The 15,136-nt window shown below is 44.5% G+C and overlaps 1 protein-coding gene across 4 annotated transcripts in view; it reads left to right on the top strand.

Moving 5' to 3' along the window:
- Positions 1 to 15,136, top strand: part of MYO18B (myosin XVIIIB) — a 238,848-nt gene that overhangs the window by 94,399 nt on the left and 129,313 nt on the right. For all 4 annotated transcript variants that reach the window (XM_061603517.1, XM_061603518.1, XM_061603516.1 and 1 more), the window contains 5 exons: positions 310 to 419; positions 3,175 to 3,240; positions 3,388 to 3,516; positions 6,507 to 6,650; positions 13,819 to 13,908. In XM_061603517.1, the coding sequence (XP_061459501.1) occupies positions 310 to 419; positions 3,175 to 3,240; positions 3,388 to 3,516; positions 6,507 to 6,650; positions 13,819 to 13,908 (539 nt within the window). The remainder of the gene's footprint in view (positions 1 to 309; positions 420 to 3,174; positions 3,241 to 3,387; positions 3,517 to 6,506; positions 6,651 to 13,818; positions 13,909 to 15,136) is intronic.

Below are 15,136 nucleotides of genomic sequence, written 5' to 3'. Positions count from 1 at the left end.
CATGAAAACCCTATTCATAGGGTTGCCATAAGTCGGAATCGACTTGGAGGCAGTCCATTTCCATTTTCAATGTGGAAATGTGGCAAACTGAACTTAAGATTAGAAAAATGGGAAAGTGAAACAGATTGATTTTCTCCATCCCTATTGGTGGGTGACATTATCTGTCTCTTTGGGAGGTGGTAGTCTAGGTGGCCTTTTGGGCTCTGCCAGTTGCATGAACCTCTGCGGTCAGCCACTTAGTGGTAGTCAGACCACCCTTTGCCACCTCCGCCACCCCTCACATGGCACCCTTTTGATTGTATCCTGCAGGATATGCAGATCGCATGGTGCTGACCCAGTTCCGGCGCCGGTTCCAGATCTTGGCTCAGCCAGTGATGAAGAAATACACCTCAGCCTATGAGATGACAAATGAGAATAAGGTAGGCCGGGGACAGAGTGTGAGCAAAGCACCCCCAAAGGGCACTGCTGGCTCTAATGGGAGGCACGGGGGGGGAAGGATTGTGGAGGGGGCTGGGCACAGGCCAACTCTGCTCAGGCAGCTGCTGTGGCGTTTAGAAGGCTTTGGATCCTTCAGAAATTAAGAAATAACAACAATAACTTAATACTCCTACTAAGCCATTGATCCTGCTGATTGTAGTATTAATTAATAGTACTTGGTAATATGAATAACAAAATGACTGTCAAAAATGTATTCATCCTGTTTATATTCAGTCCTGATCAAAATGGCTCTATGCAGATCACAGGCTATAAGACAAACCAAGCAGCCACTTACAGTGAATATAAGTGTCAACGACAGGCTGAGTGGTGAAATTCTTGAAAATTCAGTACCAAGATATTGTTATAGGATGGAGGGGGTAGTGGTCCAGATGATGCCTTTGGGTACCCCCCAAGCCTGCAATTCTGTGTCTGTAGACATGGAGTGTAGAGATGGACCTTGAAAACCTGGCTCTTCAGGCAGGCCTTTGGGGTGGATTAGATTTTAGTGTTACTGTTGGAATTTTAAGGTTTTAATGTGGATTGTATGTTTTATGTTGTGCGTCGCCCAGAGTGGCTGGAGAACCAGCCAGATGGGTGACTAATAAATTTAATTAATAAATAAAATATAGCAATGGAACCTGCTGAACTGGCCAGGCCAGTTGCTTGTTAAGTTGATGGACCTGTTCAGTATCTGATTTAACATGTCTAAAGCATTGGTCAAGAGAAGATGTGTTGCTATAGGAACAACTGGCTGATGATGCTCTTCCAAGAAGGGTAGGCCTCCCCATCCTTCCTGGGGCTACGAGGCAGCCTGTGCATGTTGGAGTTAGCCTGATGTGGAACTAGGAGCTGGAAAGACACAGAGAGGCTTGACTACTCTGTGTGCTGAACCCCAAGCTATGGCTTTTGGAACACCCCTTGAAACCTAATGGAGCAGCAAGATCTGTGGGAGTGTTAATGCTGTGAGCCCCTTCCATCTTATGCTCAGGTTGTATATATGTGTAAATAAAGCCATATATCCTAAAGACACCACAGTCTCCAGTCACCTTCATTCCAAGGAAACTGAACCCTGGGTACGCTTTGGAACCCCTGGGAGTCTCACACTGCTTGGAGACTGTGGTGCATGCAACAATATTCTCTCTTCCCTCCCTCTCTCCCTCCTCTTCTGGACCCTTTGGCATGATAGAAGCCTCTATCTCCTGCAAATAATTTGTAGGATCTTATCTCCTACAAATAATTTGCTGATGGAGTTTGCAAGCTCCCTCAAAGATTTGCACCCCCAATCCCAATAGAAATGAAGCTGTGTGTGGACTAATTGTTCTTTCTGATGCATATTCAGTGGCCACGATGCAGCTGGGAGCTGAATTTATATATGTGCACGTGACCTGCATGTGCTGCCAGAGTGTGTGTGCAAGTTCAGTTAAGACTTCAGGATTTAACAAGAAAATCTTGACAGTCAGAAAAGGTCAATTTTGTTATTCAGCGCTGCAGGGAAATAGAGGGAATAGCTAGAGGGATGCAATGCATTCTTGTTCTCACTTTTATTCTTTCACGGGATGTGTGAGGTCTTGAGGTTTTGGCAGGCTGTCAGTTATGTGAGATGCACAGAGTGGTACTTGCTGGTGGTGATGTGGGAGACCCACGTCCTTGCTTACCTTTGGAACTGTTTGGGGCCTGTTGGTGTTTGATTTGAGTGCACTTCACAGACTTCTGGGGCTCCTTGGAAGGTTTTCAGGGTTCCTGATAGTTAAAAAATCAGTAATGGCAGACCAGATTCCACCACAAGACAGTTTGTTGGCTGCATCCCATCTTAAGAACCTCAGAAGAGCCCTGCAGCCGGATCAGTCTGAAGGGCTTAGCATCCTGCCTGTAGGAAGCCCACGAGCTGAGTGGGAAGGTTATATCAATTCCCTCTTGTTTCGAACTGCTGCTGCAGCTCAATATCTGGCAGCTTGCTGGTGGACCCCTCTCTCTGCCATACATTGTTCCCCTGCAAAGCATAGCACCAGGATGTTGAGTGTGCGAGCATTGGCCCACAATAACATTCAATTACATAATATTTTATAGATGTACTCTGAGCTATGGAGTACCAACAGGATTTTCTGGGCCCAATAAACCGTATGTGGATTGTGCCCTTTGCCCTATCCACAATCTATTGGCAACAGCAGCTGCTTATAGATAATAACATTTCATTGACATCACTGAAAGGGAATACACACTTGAAGAGCTCACATAGAAAGCAGATCGATACCAGTGGAGCCTTGTGAATAAATAGCAATAATAATATCGATAATTCTCTGCAAAGCATATCTATCTATCTATCTATCTCTCAGAGATTGGTAGAATATCACTCACACTATTGATGATTTCAAAGCGAATTTTTTTAAAAAAATGAATCAGAAAAAAAGACAAAGAATGAATCGGAAACCAGGCGCGGAGAGTTGCTGCTTCAAAATTCTTTCCACGAAGATAGAGAATAACAGAAATAATAATTAATCTGATGGCAAATCTGATTATTGCAGAATCAGAGCCTATTGCTAAACAGGGCCCACCAGGGCTGTAGTTAGCATGTTTGTGGCAGCGTGGGGCAGGAAACAGGAAGGTTATGGATGTTCATTTCATCATCATCATCATCATTATTATTATTACTATTATTATTATTATTATTATTATTATTATTATTATTATTCTCTGCAGGCTTCGGAGGAGCTTTTCCAGGCCCTCAATCTGGAGAAGAAGAGTGTTGCTGTGGGACACACTCAGGTACAGGAGAAGCTAACTGGTGTTCTGAGTTCGCCCAGTTACAAATGACTGGGTGCGAGTTGAGTTCTCTAAGAGAGAAGCCATCTTGGCATCCCCTGCTGTTATCCCTGGGGCAAGAGTGATTTTCTTCCTGTCTGTTTTGTGCAGGTGTTTCTGAAAGCTGGCATCCTCTCCCGGCTGGAGAAGCAGAGGGAGAAGCTGGTGTCTCAGAATCTGATTTTCCTGCAAGCTGTTTGCAAGGGTTTCCTCTCCCGTCAGAAATATAAGAAGTTAAAGGTAACCACTTCTCACATATCTGCCCATTAGCTTCCAGGCAAGCTCAAGGTTCTAGTCTTGGTGCACAAAGCCCTATACAGCCTGGCACCAGGATACCTGAAAGACCGTCTTATCCTTTATATACCCAGTCGATCACTGCGCTCTGCAAGTGAGGGCCTCCTGCAGATACCATCTTATCAGGAGGTCTGTTCTGCTCAATACAAGAAGTGGACCTTTAGTGCAGTGGCACCTACCCTGTGGAATCCCCTCCCCTTAAATACTAGTCAGGCACCATCTCTGTTACCTTTTTGGTGCCTACTGAAGACCTTCCTCTTTCAACAAGACTTTTCAGTAAAGACCTTATCCCAGTCTGCTTCTGTGCTGGAATTGCTTTTTAAGAGTTTTTAAAGTTGTTTTTTAAATATGTTTTTAAGATGTTGTTTTAATATGTTTTTACCAATGTTTTTAATAAGTTTTAAAGTCTTTTGTTTTTATGATGTTTTAAAGTGCTTTTAGTGTTTTTGCTTACTGCCCTGGGCTCCTTTTGGGAGGAAGGGTGGGATATAAATTGAATAAATGAAATGAAATGAAATGAAATAAAATAAAAAATATCTGAGAGCCAGCAAAGTCTGGGGTGCAGTGGTAAATGTTGACGTGCAGGAGCAACTTGTGACAATTCCAATGCTGCATTCTCAAGGAGTATCCAAAAATCAAGCAGGCACACATGCACATACACCAGCAGCCAGCTGAAATGTAACCTTTAGCTTTATTTATTTATTAAATTTATATCCAGCCCTTCCTCCCCAAAAGAGCTCATGAATCAAAGATGCAAACAACCTTGCAAAGAAGTGTCCCCATCCAAGCTAGTAGTATGAAGTAAGAACCCTGTCAAAGAAAAGGAAAGAATAACTCAGCCTCTGCTTGATTCTTTTCCTTGTTCTCTGACTTCCTGTATGCTAATCTGTCACAAACAAACTTGAAATCCTCATTATCCCCTCATTCACTTCTTGCCCAAACAAGAAGGCTTGTCGGTTACTTTGATGGTCCTGCTCTGAGAACAGTCCCCAGAGTAGTGCTCCCCTGTGTTCCCCCTCCACTGCCCCACTGAGCAGAGCAGAGCAGGAGTGGGGGGCAAAGCAGGAAGTCCTTGGCCAGATATCACCTGTGCAGATCGCACACTAGCCCAGCTACTCTTCTCCCCTCCCTCTTCATTTCTGTAATGCAAAGATGACAGTAGTGCCCTGCCTTACAAGATTGTTGTGCAGGTTTGAAGCCTGGGGGGGGGGACATTATAAAAAAGCTAAATATTATTATGATTACACACGCAGAGAATTGATGTGCTGTTCTTGCTTTTTGTATCTAATGGGTTTTGTAGACTTAAACCCCTTTCAGATTTCTGTTCTTAACATAAGGCTCAAAAATGCATGTTAAAGTGTCAGAAGCTTTTCTGATGTTGCAGTGTCAGGCAGCTTAAGTGTACGCCAGTTTCTGGGAGCAAACTGTTGGAGGAGAAGACCATCACTTTCATGTGCGCTTCCAGGGTTAGATGCTAGACTAAGTAGATCTTATTGGTGTGATCCAACACAGGAATGTCCTCATGAAACGGAGTTCAGTCTAATTTAGGGAGGAGAGGTTTATCAGCAGCTATTAGCTATGATTGCTGAATGGAACTTCTGTGTTCAAAGGCAGCCTACCTATGAATATTAGGCACTGGAGACATGGAAGAGGGGAGGACTTTCCAACAGACACCTGTCTGGGCACTGGATGTCGAATCAGAAGGAGCCTGCCTTGCTCTGGTGGAATAAATAATTATGTTTGTATTGGCCACGGTAGCTAAAGAGATCCTTTAGGTGGCCAGTGATGTAGTGCTGCAAAAGAAGATTTGCATCACCAAAGAGGGGGACACCAATTTGCACAACATTTGCCTATGGAAATTTATATGCATAGTTGCAAATTTAGAAATAATTAGTGTAGTATAAACAGAAATATAATACATCTCACCCTAGTGGGAACAGGCATGGTGTCCCTGCTCAGTTGTTTGATTAGATGCTGCTAACTCTTGATGGGCAATTCAAGGGCCTCTCCTGCAGTCGCTTCTAAGGGGTCATTAGTCTTTAAACTGGCCTTGAACCAGATAGCCCTTCAAACAGAGGATGCCTTCAGTTCAAACAGAGGATTACCCTATGTAAAGTAGGGCACATGGCCACTCCATAGACATAGGCAGGCTATGCCTCCCAGATTTCTTTCTCGCTCTAAAACCAATTGCTGGGGGAGGAGCAATTGTGAGTCGGGCTGCTGCCTTCCTGCACTGCTGATTGTGGGTCTCCTGGAGCCACCTGGTTTGCCACTCTTGGGAGGAGGCCGGCTCCTGGATTAGATGAGCCTTTGCTCTGATCCAGCAAGGCAATCCTTGTGAGCTCTGATGGCCTTGGCTGGACTCTGGCCCAGTGAATCAGTGGCATTATTTCCAGATCAGAAATAATAACAGTTCTTAGACAGTTGGAAGGGACCTCAACAGTCATCTTAGTCCAACCCCTTGGTCATTCACTTCTGTTGGAGGACAGTCCTGTTTATGCTACCCAGGCCATGCTGCCCACCCCCTAAACTAGCCTGTTGCTTCAGGTGCAATGGAGGATGCTATCCCGTCACTAGTGTAGAGGTGAGATTCAGCTGCCAGCGTGGTCAGCTTCTCTTATGTGGAATGGGGAAAGGTGCCATCTTGTCCTTGGGCTGGCCCTGGGGAACCCACTGCCACTGCGTGTCTGACACAGGTGCCTGCCCATCCTGCCCAGCTTACAAACCTCTAGTCTACCACCTTCCAAGGCAGCCTGTTCCTCCGTTGATCAGCTCTTTTCCATCTCAGGAACCAAACAGGCTGCTCCGGGAAGCTGGCTGGCTTGTCGCCTAACAGTTAGTGCCCAGGCTGGCATAGGACAGAATCCTGCTCTGAATGCTTGCGTGGGACGGTTGCTCCCTCTGGACTCTGAGGATGACTCCTCCTCTCATTTTAGATCCAGCGTTTGGCTGCTCGCTGCATCCAGAAGAACGTGGCCATCTTCCACGCTGTGAAGGACTGGCCCTGGTGGCGGCTGATGTGCAGCGTCCGGCCACTGCTGACTGTCAGCCTTGCGGAATGCCAGCTCCAAGCCAAAGAGGTAGGTGGGGATGGTGTGAGGTGGGGCTCCAAGGAGCCCGGAAGGAACACCATTGTCCAAATCACTCTTCTTACATTCAGCACCAAATATCTTTGGAGAATTGAAATTGATAGTCATAGATCTGGAAATTATAGAACCCCCAAGCTAATATGTTCAAGACACTTAGGAGATTACTAGACTAGTGCTTAAAATGTACTGTCTAGAGGTCCTGTCGCTCAGTGGAAGGGCATTTTCTTGCCATGCTGAAGGTCCCAGATTTGATCCCCACCAGCTTCTCCCATTAGAAAGAGGATCAGGTAGCAGCTGATGCAAAAGGCCCACCTCTGCCAGGGGCCCTGGAGAGCCAAGCAGACAGTCCTGGAGGAAATTAGACAAATGATCTGACCTGATATAATAAGGCAGCTCTATATCCATCCATCCATCCATCCATCCACCCACCCACCCACCCATCCACCACCCGCAGAATACATTTTGTAAATAAAGCCTTTACGAGTAGCGCTGTGACTAATGACACAGCTGGGTCAAAGCTGAAAGGAAGCCCAGAGGCTGATGCGCACAGATGCGAAAGGAGAGTCCAGAGTTGTATGACGCACACAGTAGGAACATGGAATGTGAGTAGCATGAACCAGGGAAAGTTAGAAATTGTCAAGCAAGAAATGGAGCGTATCAACATTACAATACTTGGCGTGAGTGAATTAAAATGGACTGGAATGGGACATTTTCAATCAGGCAACTACAAAATATTATATGCAGGAAATGAGAAATCAAGAAGAAGCGGGGTTGCTTTAATAGTGAGAAGTGATGTAGCAAAAGTAATTTGGAACTACAACGCAAGGTCTGAGCGAGTGATATCAATGAGATTAAATGGGAAACCTATTAACATAACCATCATCCAAGTCTACGCTCCAACATCAAATGCAGAAGAAGAAGAATTGGAGAGATTTTATGCAGAAGTACAGGAGGAAATTGATCACACACCAAAACAAGATATGACGATAATCATGGGGGACTGAAATGCAAAAGTAGGGAACAGAGAAGAACTAGGAATTGTGGGGAAATGGGGCTTAGGGGACAGAAATGAAGCAGGAGACTTATTGAATTCTGTGAAGCCAATGATTTATTTCTTGCCAACACATTTTTTGAGCAACCAAAAAGATGACTGTACACGTGGACATCACCAGATGGTCAATATAGGAATCAAATTGATTATGTAATTGGAAACACAAGATGGAGAAGTTCCATACTTTCTGCAAAAACAAGACCAGGAGCAGACTGCGGTACAGATCATGAACTGATTGTATCGGAAATCAGAGTAAAGCTAAAGAAGAACAACAAAGCAATCATAATGCCAAAATACAATTTAAATAACATCCCAGAAGAATAAAAAGATCAAATAAGGAATAGGTTTGAGATTTTAAACTTAGTTGACAGAGAACCAGAAGAACTATGGACTGAAGTCGGGGACATTATCAGGGAAGAATGCAAAAAGACAATACCTCTTGTTAAAAAGAGAGAAAGACCTCAATGGATGACTGAAGAAACTCTTAAAATGGTTAAAGAGGGAAGGAAAGCAAAAGCAAAAGGAGATAGAAACACGGTCAGAACCCTAAATGCAACTATACAACGACTAGTACATAGGGACAAAGAAAACTATTACAATAGTTATTGTATAGAAATAGAAAATGACAACAAAATGGGAAGAACAAGAGCCCTATTCCAAAAGATTAGAGAAATGAAAGGGAAATTTAAACCACAAGTAGGGATGTTGAATACAGGGGAACACACTGTCTGACAGAGATGAAATAAAAGGAAGATGGAAGCAATACACTGAAGAACTCTATAAAAGAGATGCCAGGATGACAGATTCATTCATGGAGGAACCATATGATGAAGAACCAGAAATTTTAGAATGTGAGGTCAAAGCTGCTCTTAAAATTCTTGGAAGAAACAAATCACCAGGAACAGATGGCATACCAATAGAGTTGCTACAAGCTACTGAGACTGAATCTGTCCAAATTTTGACAAAAAATTGTCAAGAAATATGGAAAACTAAACAATGGCCCACAGACTGGAAGCATTCAATATATATCCCACTTCGAAAGAAAGGGGATCCCAGAGAATGCAGTAATTACCAAACTATTGCCTTAATAGTTAATCTGTGGAATACGGAGATGGCCCGGGCTGTTGACACGATCGCTCCTGCGCGCCCTCTCCTTTGCAGAGCTCATTCAGCTCCTTGGTATACTCCAGAGCTGAGGGCGATGAAGCAAGACAGGAGGCGGCTTGAGTGGAGATGGAGACGAACTCCCGATGAATGCAATTATACGCTGGTTTGTGCTTTCACCAAGCAGTATGTAGGAGCGGTGAGGGCGGCGAAAAAATTATATTTCGCCGCTACTATTAAGGCATCTCTCTCCCGCCCAGCAGAGCTGTTTAGAGTTGTCCGAGGGCTTCTTTTTCTTGGCCCTCAGGACACTGCAGATACTTCGGTGGCCCGCTGCAGTGAATTCGCTGAGCACTTCCAGCATAAGATCTTATGCATTCGTCGGGACCTAGACTCTCATTTTATAGCAGATAATCCTAGTGAGGTGTCTGGAGCACAGTCTTATCACGTTTTGTTGGATGAGTTTCAGTCGGTTCAGTTCGAGGACGTGGACAAGGTGCTTGGACAGGTACGTGCAACCACTTCGGTACTGGATCCTTGCCCCTCCTGGCTTATAAAAACAGGTAAGGAGGGAACAGTTGGCTGGGCCAGGGAAGTGATAAATGCCTCTTTACGAGAGGGAGTGGTCCCTGGCTGTCTGAAGGAGGCAGCAGTGAGACCACTCCTGAAAAAGTCTTCCCTGGACCCAGAGAATTTCAGCAGCTACAGACCAGTGGCAAATGTTCCATTTTTGGGCAAGATCTTGGAACGAGTGGTTGCTGACCAGCTCCAGGCGCTATTGGATGAAACCGATTATCTAGATCCATTTCAATCGGGTTTCAGGCCCGGTTTTGGCACTGAGACGGCCTTGGTCGCCCTGTTTGATGATCTATGTCGGGAGAGAGACAGAGGGAGTGTAACTCTGTTGATTCTCCTTGATCTCTCAGTGGCTTTTGATACCATCGACCATGGTATCCTTCTGGAGAGGCTTGCGGAGTTGGGAGTTGGAGGCACTGCTTGGCAGTGGTTCTGCTCCTACTTGGCGGGCCGTCTCCAGAAGATAGTGCTTGGGGAACACTGCTCGACGCTGTGGGTACTCCAATGTGGGGTCCCGCAGGGCTCGGTTTTGTCTCCCATGATTTTCAACATCTATATGAAGCCGTTGGGTGCGATCATCAGGAGTTTTGGAGTGCGTTGTCACCAGTACGCTGATGACACGCAACTCTACTTCTCCTTTTCATCTTCTGCAGGTGAGGCGGTCAATGTGCTAAACCGTTGCCTGGACGCGACAATGGATTGGATGAGAACTAACAAACTGAGACTCAATCCTGATAAGACTGAGATGCTGTTGGTGGATGGATTTTCCAATCAGGTGGTGGATACATATCCTGTCCTGGATGGGGTTACACTCCCCCAGAAGGAACAGGTTCGTAGTCTGGGAGTCGTTCTAGACTCTTCCCTGTCACTCGAGGCTCATGTAGCCGCAGTGGCACGGAATGCGTTCTACCAACTTCGATTGGTAGCCCAGCTACGTCCCTACCTGAGTAGGGAGGACCTTACATCAGTAGTACATGCTCTGGTAACCTCACGTTTGGATTACTGTAATGCGCTCTACGTAGGGCTACCTCTGAAGATGGTTTGGAAGCTACAGCTGGTGCAAAATGTGGCGGCCAGACTGCTAACAAGAACGAAGCGGTCTGACCATATAACACCTGTCTTGGCCTGCTTGCACTGGCTCCCAATATGCTTCCGGGCCAAATTCAAAGTGTTGGTACTAACCTATAAAGCCTTATACAGCGCGGGACCTCGATATCTGTCGGAACACCTCTCCCGCTATGAACCGGCTCGTACACTATGGTCTGCTACGAAGGCCCTCCTCCGGGTTCCGACTCATAGGGAGGCCCGGAGGGTGGTGACAAGATCAAGGGCCTTCTCAGTGGTGGCCCCCGAACTGTGGAATAGTCTCCCTGAGGAGGTCCGCCTGGCGCCGACGTTGTCATCCTTTCGGCGCCAGGTTAAAACCTTCCTTTATTCCCAGGCATTTTAATTTTAATTTTTAATTTTAATGTTTGTTAATGTATTGTAATGTCTGAAACTTGATTCTGAGCCTTTGCTGTTTTAGACTGTGATATTTGATTTTAGACTGTGAAGTTTTTTGTACCATATTGTATTTTATTGTATCTATGTTCACCGCCCAGAGAGCTATTGCTAGTCGGGCGGTATATAAGTTTTAAAAATAAATAAATAAATAAAATAATATCCCATGCAAGTAAAGTAATGCTCAAGATTCTACAACAAAGGTTCTTACCATATATGGAGCGAGAAATGCCAGATGTCCAAGCTGGATTTAGAAAGGGAAGAGGCACCAGAGATCATATTGCAAACATACGTTGGATAATGGAACGGAGCAAGGAATTTCAGAAGAAAATCACCCTGTGCTTTATAGAATACAGCAAAGCCTTTGACTGTGTAGATCATGAGAAAGTATGGAATGCTTTAAAAGAAATGGGGGTGCTACAGCATCTGATTGTCCTGATGCGCAACCTATACTCTGCACAAGAGGCTACTATAAGGACAGAATATGGAGAAACCGATTGGTTCCCCATCGGAAAGGGTGTGAGACAGGGGTGTATTTTATCACTCTATTTGTTTAATCTGTACGCAGAACATATCATACGGGAAGCGGGATTGGACCAAGATGAAGGAGGTGTGAAAATTGGAAGGCGAAACATCAATAATTTAAGATATGCAGACGATACCATACTCTTAGCAGAAACCAGTAATGATTTGAAATGAATGCTGATGAAAGTTAAAGAGGAAAGTACAAAAGCAGGACTACAGCTGAACGTCAAGAAGACTAAAGTAATGACAACAGATTTATGTAACTTTACAGTTGACAATTAGGACATTGAACTTGTCAAGGATTATCAGTACCTCGGCACAGTCATTAACCAAAATGGAGACAATAGTCAAGAAATCAGAAGAAGGCTAGGACGGGGTAGGGCAGCTGTGAGAGAACTAGAAAAGATCCTCAAATGCAAAGATGTATCACTGAACACCAAAGTCAGGATCATTCAGACCATGGTATTCCCAATCTCTATGTATGGATGTGGAAGTTGGACAGTGAAAAAGGCGGATAAGAGAAAAATGAACTCATTTGAAATGTGGTGCTGGAGGAGAGCTTTGCGCATACCATGGACTGCAAAAAAGACAAATAATTGGGTGTTAGAACAAATTAAACCAGAACTATCACTAGAAGCTAAAATGATGAAACTGAGGTTATCATACTTTGGACACATCATGAGAAGACACGATTCACTAGAAAAGACAATAATGCTGGGAAAAACAGAAGAGAGTAGAAAAAGAGGAAGGCCAAACAAGAGATGGATTGATTCCATAAAGGAAGCCACAGGCCTGAACTTACAAGATCTGAACAGGGTGGTTCATGAGAGATGCTGTTGGAGGTCGCTGATTCATAGGGTCGCCATAAGTCGCAGTCGACTTGGAGGCACATCACAACAACAACTTCATCCCAGTGTTCTGTCACATTGTAGCATGGCCCAGTCTGACAGAACTAGGGATGGAAAGTTCTGTCAGTTTCGTTCCTCTCAGTTTCTAATTTTTCCAACCTTAAACTGAGTTCTCCACATTTCTGTAGCAATTTGAGATTTTTTTTTTAAATCCTCATGAAAATTCTCCAGTATTTTAGAGTGAATTTCTCCTCATAAAACACATTTTTGTGGGCAGCTTTGACTAATGTACACATTTTTGCAAGCCATTTCTCATCATACAATGCATTTTGGGTGTTATTTTCATTCATTTATTCATTTTATGCACACATTCCCCTAACGTATGCATTTTTGTAAACGATGTTTGGCAAGCTGTATTGTAAAATTTGAATAAGTGCAAATTTTGAAGGATGACTGTGTTGCGGTTCTCATATTGTATCAGAAAGTGCAAATTTGATAGATTTGGCTTCAAATGCAACTGAACTGAATTTCTCGCCCAGCTCTAGAGAGAACCCAGGATAAGGTGGGAGAAATGATGAGGCTGTTGGACTATATTTCCCATCAGCCCCAGCCAGCATGGTCAGTAGTCAAGGATGATGGGAACTGGAGTCCAGCAACATCTGGAGGGCCCTAGGCTTCTCATCTTTGCCATGCACCCATGGCAAATGCATTCTCTAAGTGTGTGGATCCATATGTAACCAAAATGGCACAATCCATCCCACACCAGAAGGGGAGGTATCAACAAGCTCAGGGAAACCCAAGACTAGGACAGGGGACTCCCCAAAGAGCTCAGTAAGGACTGGGCATGCTCAGTGCGCATAAGATGCTGATTGTTTGTGGAGAGGCTAATAGAATAATAGGTTGGAAGCGGGGTGTGCGAGTGCAGAATGGAGTGACCTGAAAAAGGGCACTGATGGCTGGAGCCTTTAAAAGGAGCACTCCACGCTGCAACATTTTGTTGCACCTTCCACTTCTGGTTACAGTAAGTACAAATCCTATCTGCCAAGGCTGATGTCTGGTGGTCCAGTCATTTCTGAGAAGAATCCTGTGAGTTAGGGATGCAGTAGCGGTGCTGGTGACTGTTGAAGTATGCACTGTGGCTCCTCCCCAACAACTAGGAGTCATTGCAGGACACAACTGTGCAAACAGACACACACATCCTTATATGAATACGGCGATGATGAGTAATACTGATAGCTGTTCTCTGACCATCCTGGCACTATGCAGCAGGCGAAGGTGGTGATTCTCAGTGACATAATAAATAATAATGTTGTTATTTATGCATACATATATGGTATTCTTATTTAGTATTTATGTATGCATTGGATACGTATTCCACTATCAATGTACACGGTGTTTTACAGCAGAAGCAAAAAAGAAACAAACAAAAAGTCTCTCCCTGCAAGGAGCATGCAATCTAAAGTTGGCAAGGTAGCAATGTGTACTGAACATATAAACAAATGGAGGGCACAGGAATGCTAAAGAGGTTTTTTCTCCCCCCTCCCCCAATTTTTAGGAAGAGCTTGCGCTGCTCCGAAAGAAACTGGAGAATTCAGAACTTTCACGCCAGGAGCTTCGGCAGAGCACAGAACTGCTGGAAACGAAGGTAAAGTAGCAGAAATGTGAGCAGGTCCTCTCTGTGTTCATTGTTACAAGATACCATGATTTCCAAAAATGGATGCTTTAGAGGAAGGCTGGTTGCTCAGAGGTTTTGTAGGTCAAGGGAGTGCATTTCAGGGCAGGAAAAATAGGGATTTAAATGGAGTTTTAAAAAGAAAACGTTTGGAAGTTGCAATTTTAATGAATGGATGTTCCCTAAGAATACTGTGCCCTCTTGTTTCTGTGCATTAGACATAAAGATAATGTGTCTGAAACAGATATTGCAAATTAGAAAAATATGCTGAAGGTTTTTATGTATATACATTTTACCATCCAAGGCTAGCTTAATTTTATCCTCCTGGAACAGCCTTCACCAACCGGGTAGCCTCCAGATATTTTGGACTACAGCTCCCACCAGCTCCATCCAGCACCATATCCAGGTTGGCGAAGGCTGTCCTAGAACGTGGAGTGTCTTTCATGGAAGACTACCAAGTTTCTACCCAAGATAAGCAGTCCAAACTGAACAGAGTGTGCCTTTCTCAGATCAAAATATATGTTCATTTTGAAAAGTTTTCAGAAATCTTTGGTTTTAGCTTCTGCCTCTTCCTGAATCCTTTCCCGTGACTGGTTTGCACCTTCCCTCATTTGAACTCATTGTGTGATTGACTGACAGTGTGTTTCCTTGCCTTGCGTTGCCTTGTCTGATCTTGTACAAAATACTGATGGGCACGAGACTTCCAGACTCAACAGTGCAAATGGCAGCTTATCTAGCAAAAATCCAGGATTTTCTGTGGTGTGAATTTTCCACCAGAAGCCCAATTTATGATGGGGAACTGTCATGAACTCATTCTAAATGCATTTAAAAGGTGCATGATGGCAAGGACTGGTAGGCCACGAGAAGAGAAAGATGCTCCAGACTGGATCGCGCTGTGGGTTTCAAGTAGCATGCGGAGTGAAGATGTGAGGATTTGGCTTCTCTGAATTCATCCCCTGAATCAACAAATGATGGCAGGAAACATGGCCTGGAATAGAAACTTAGTGAAATTTGCTGCTTTGTTCAGCCTGGGCTGGCTCTATCGTTAGGCAAAGTGAGGCAACCACCTCGGGTGGCTGATGGTGGGGTGCAGCCATGGCAGCAGCCCCTCGCTGTTCTTTCTGAACCTCCCAGCCATTCCTCTTTGGTGTGTACCACACACAGCCTGTGATCCACCCCCTAGACTAGCAGGTTGCTGCTT

The sequence above is a fragment of the Rhineura floridana genome, chromosome 19 (assembly GCF_030035675.1).
Source record: "Rhineura floridana isolate rRhiFlo1 chromosome 19, rRhiFlo1.hap2, whole genome shotgun sequence".
Taxonomy (NCBI): domain Eukaryota; kingdom Metazoa; phylum Chordata; class Lepidosauria; order Squamata; family Rhineuridae; genus Rhineura; species Rhineura floridana.
Note: the sequence above shows the minus strand (reverse complement) of the source record. Positions and strands in the feature narration are given on the sequence as shown.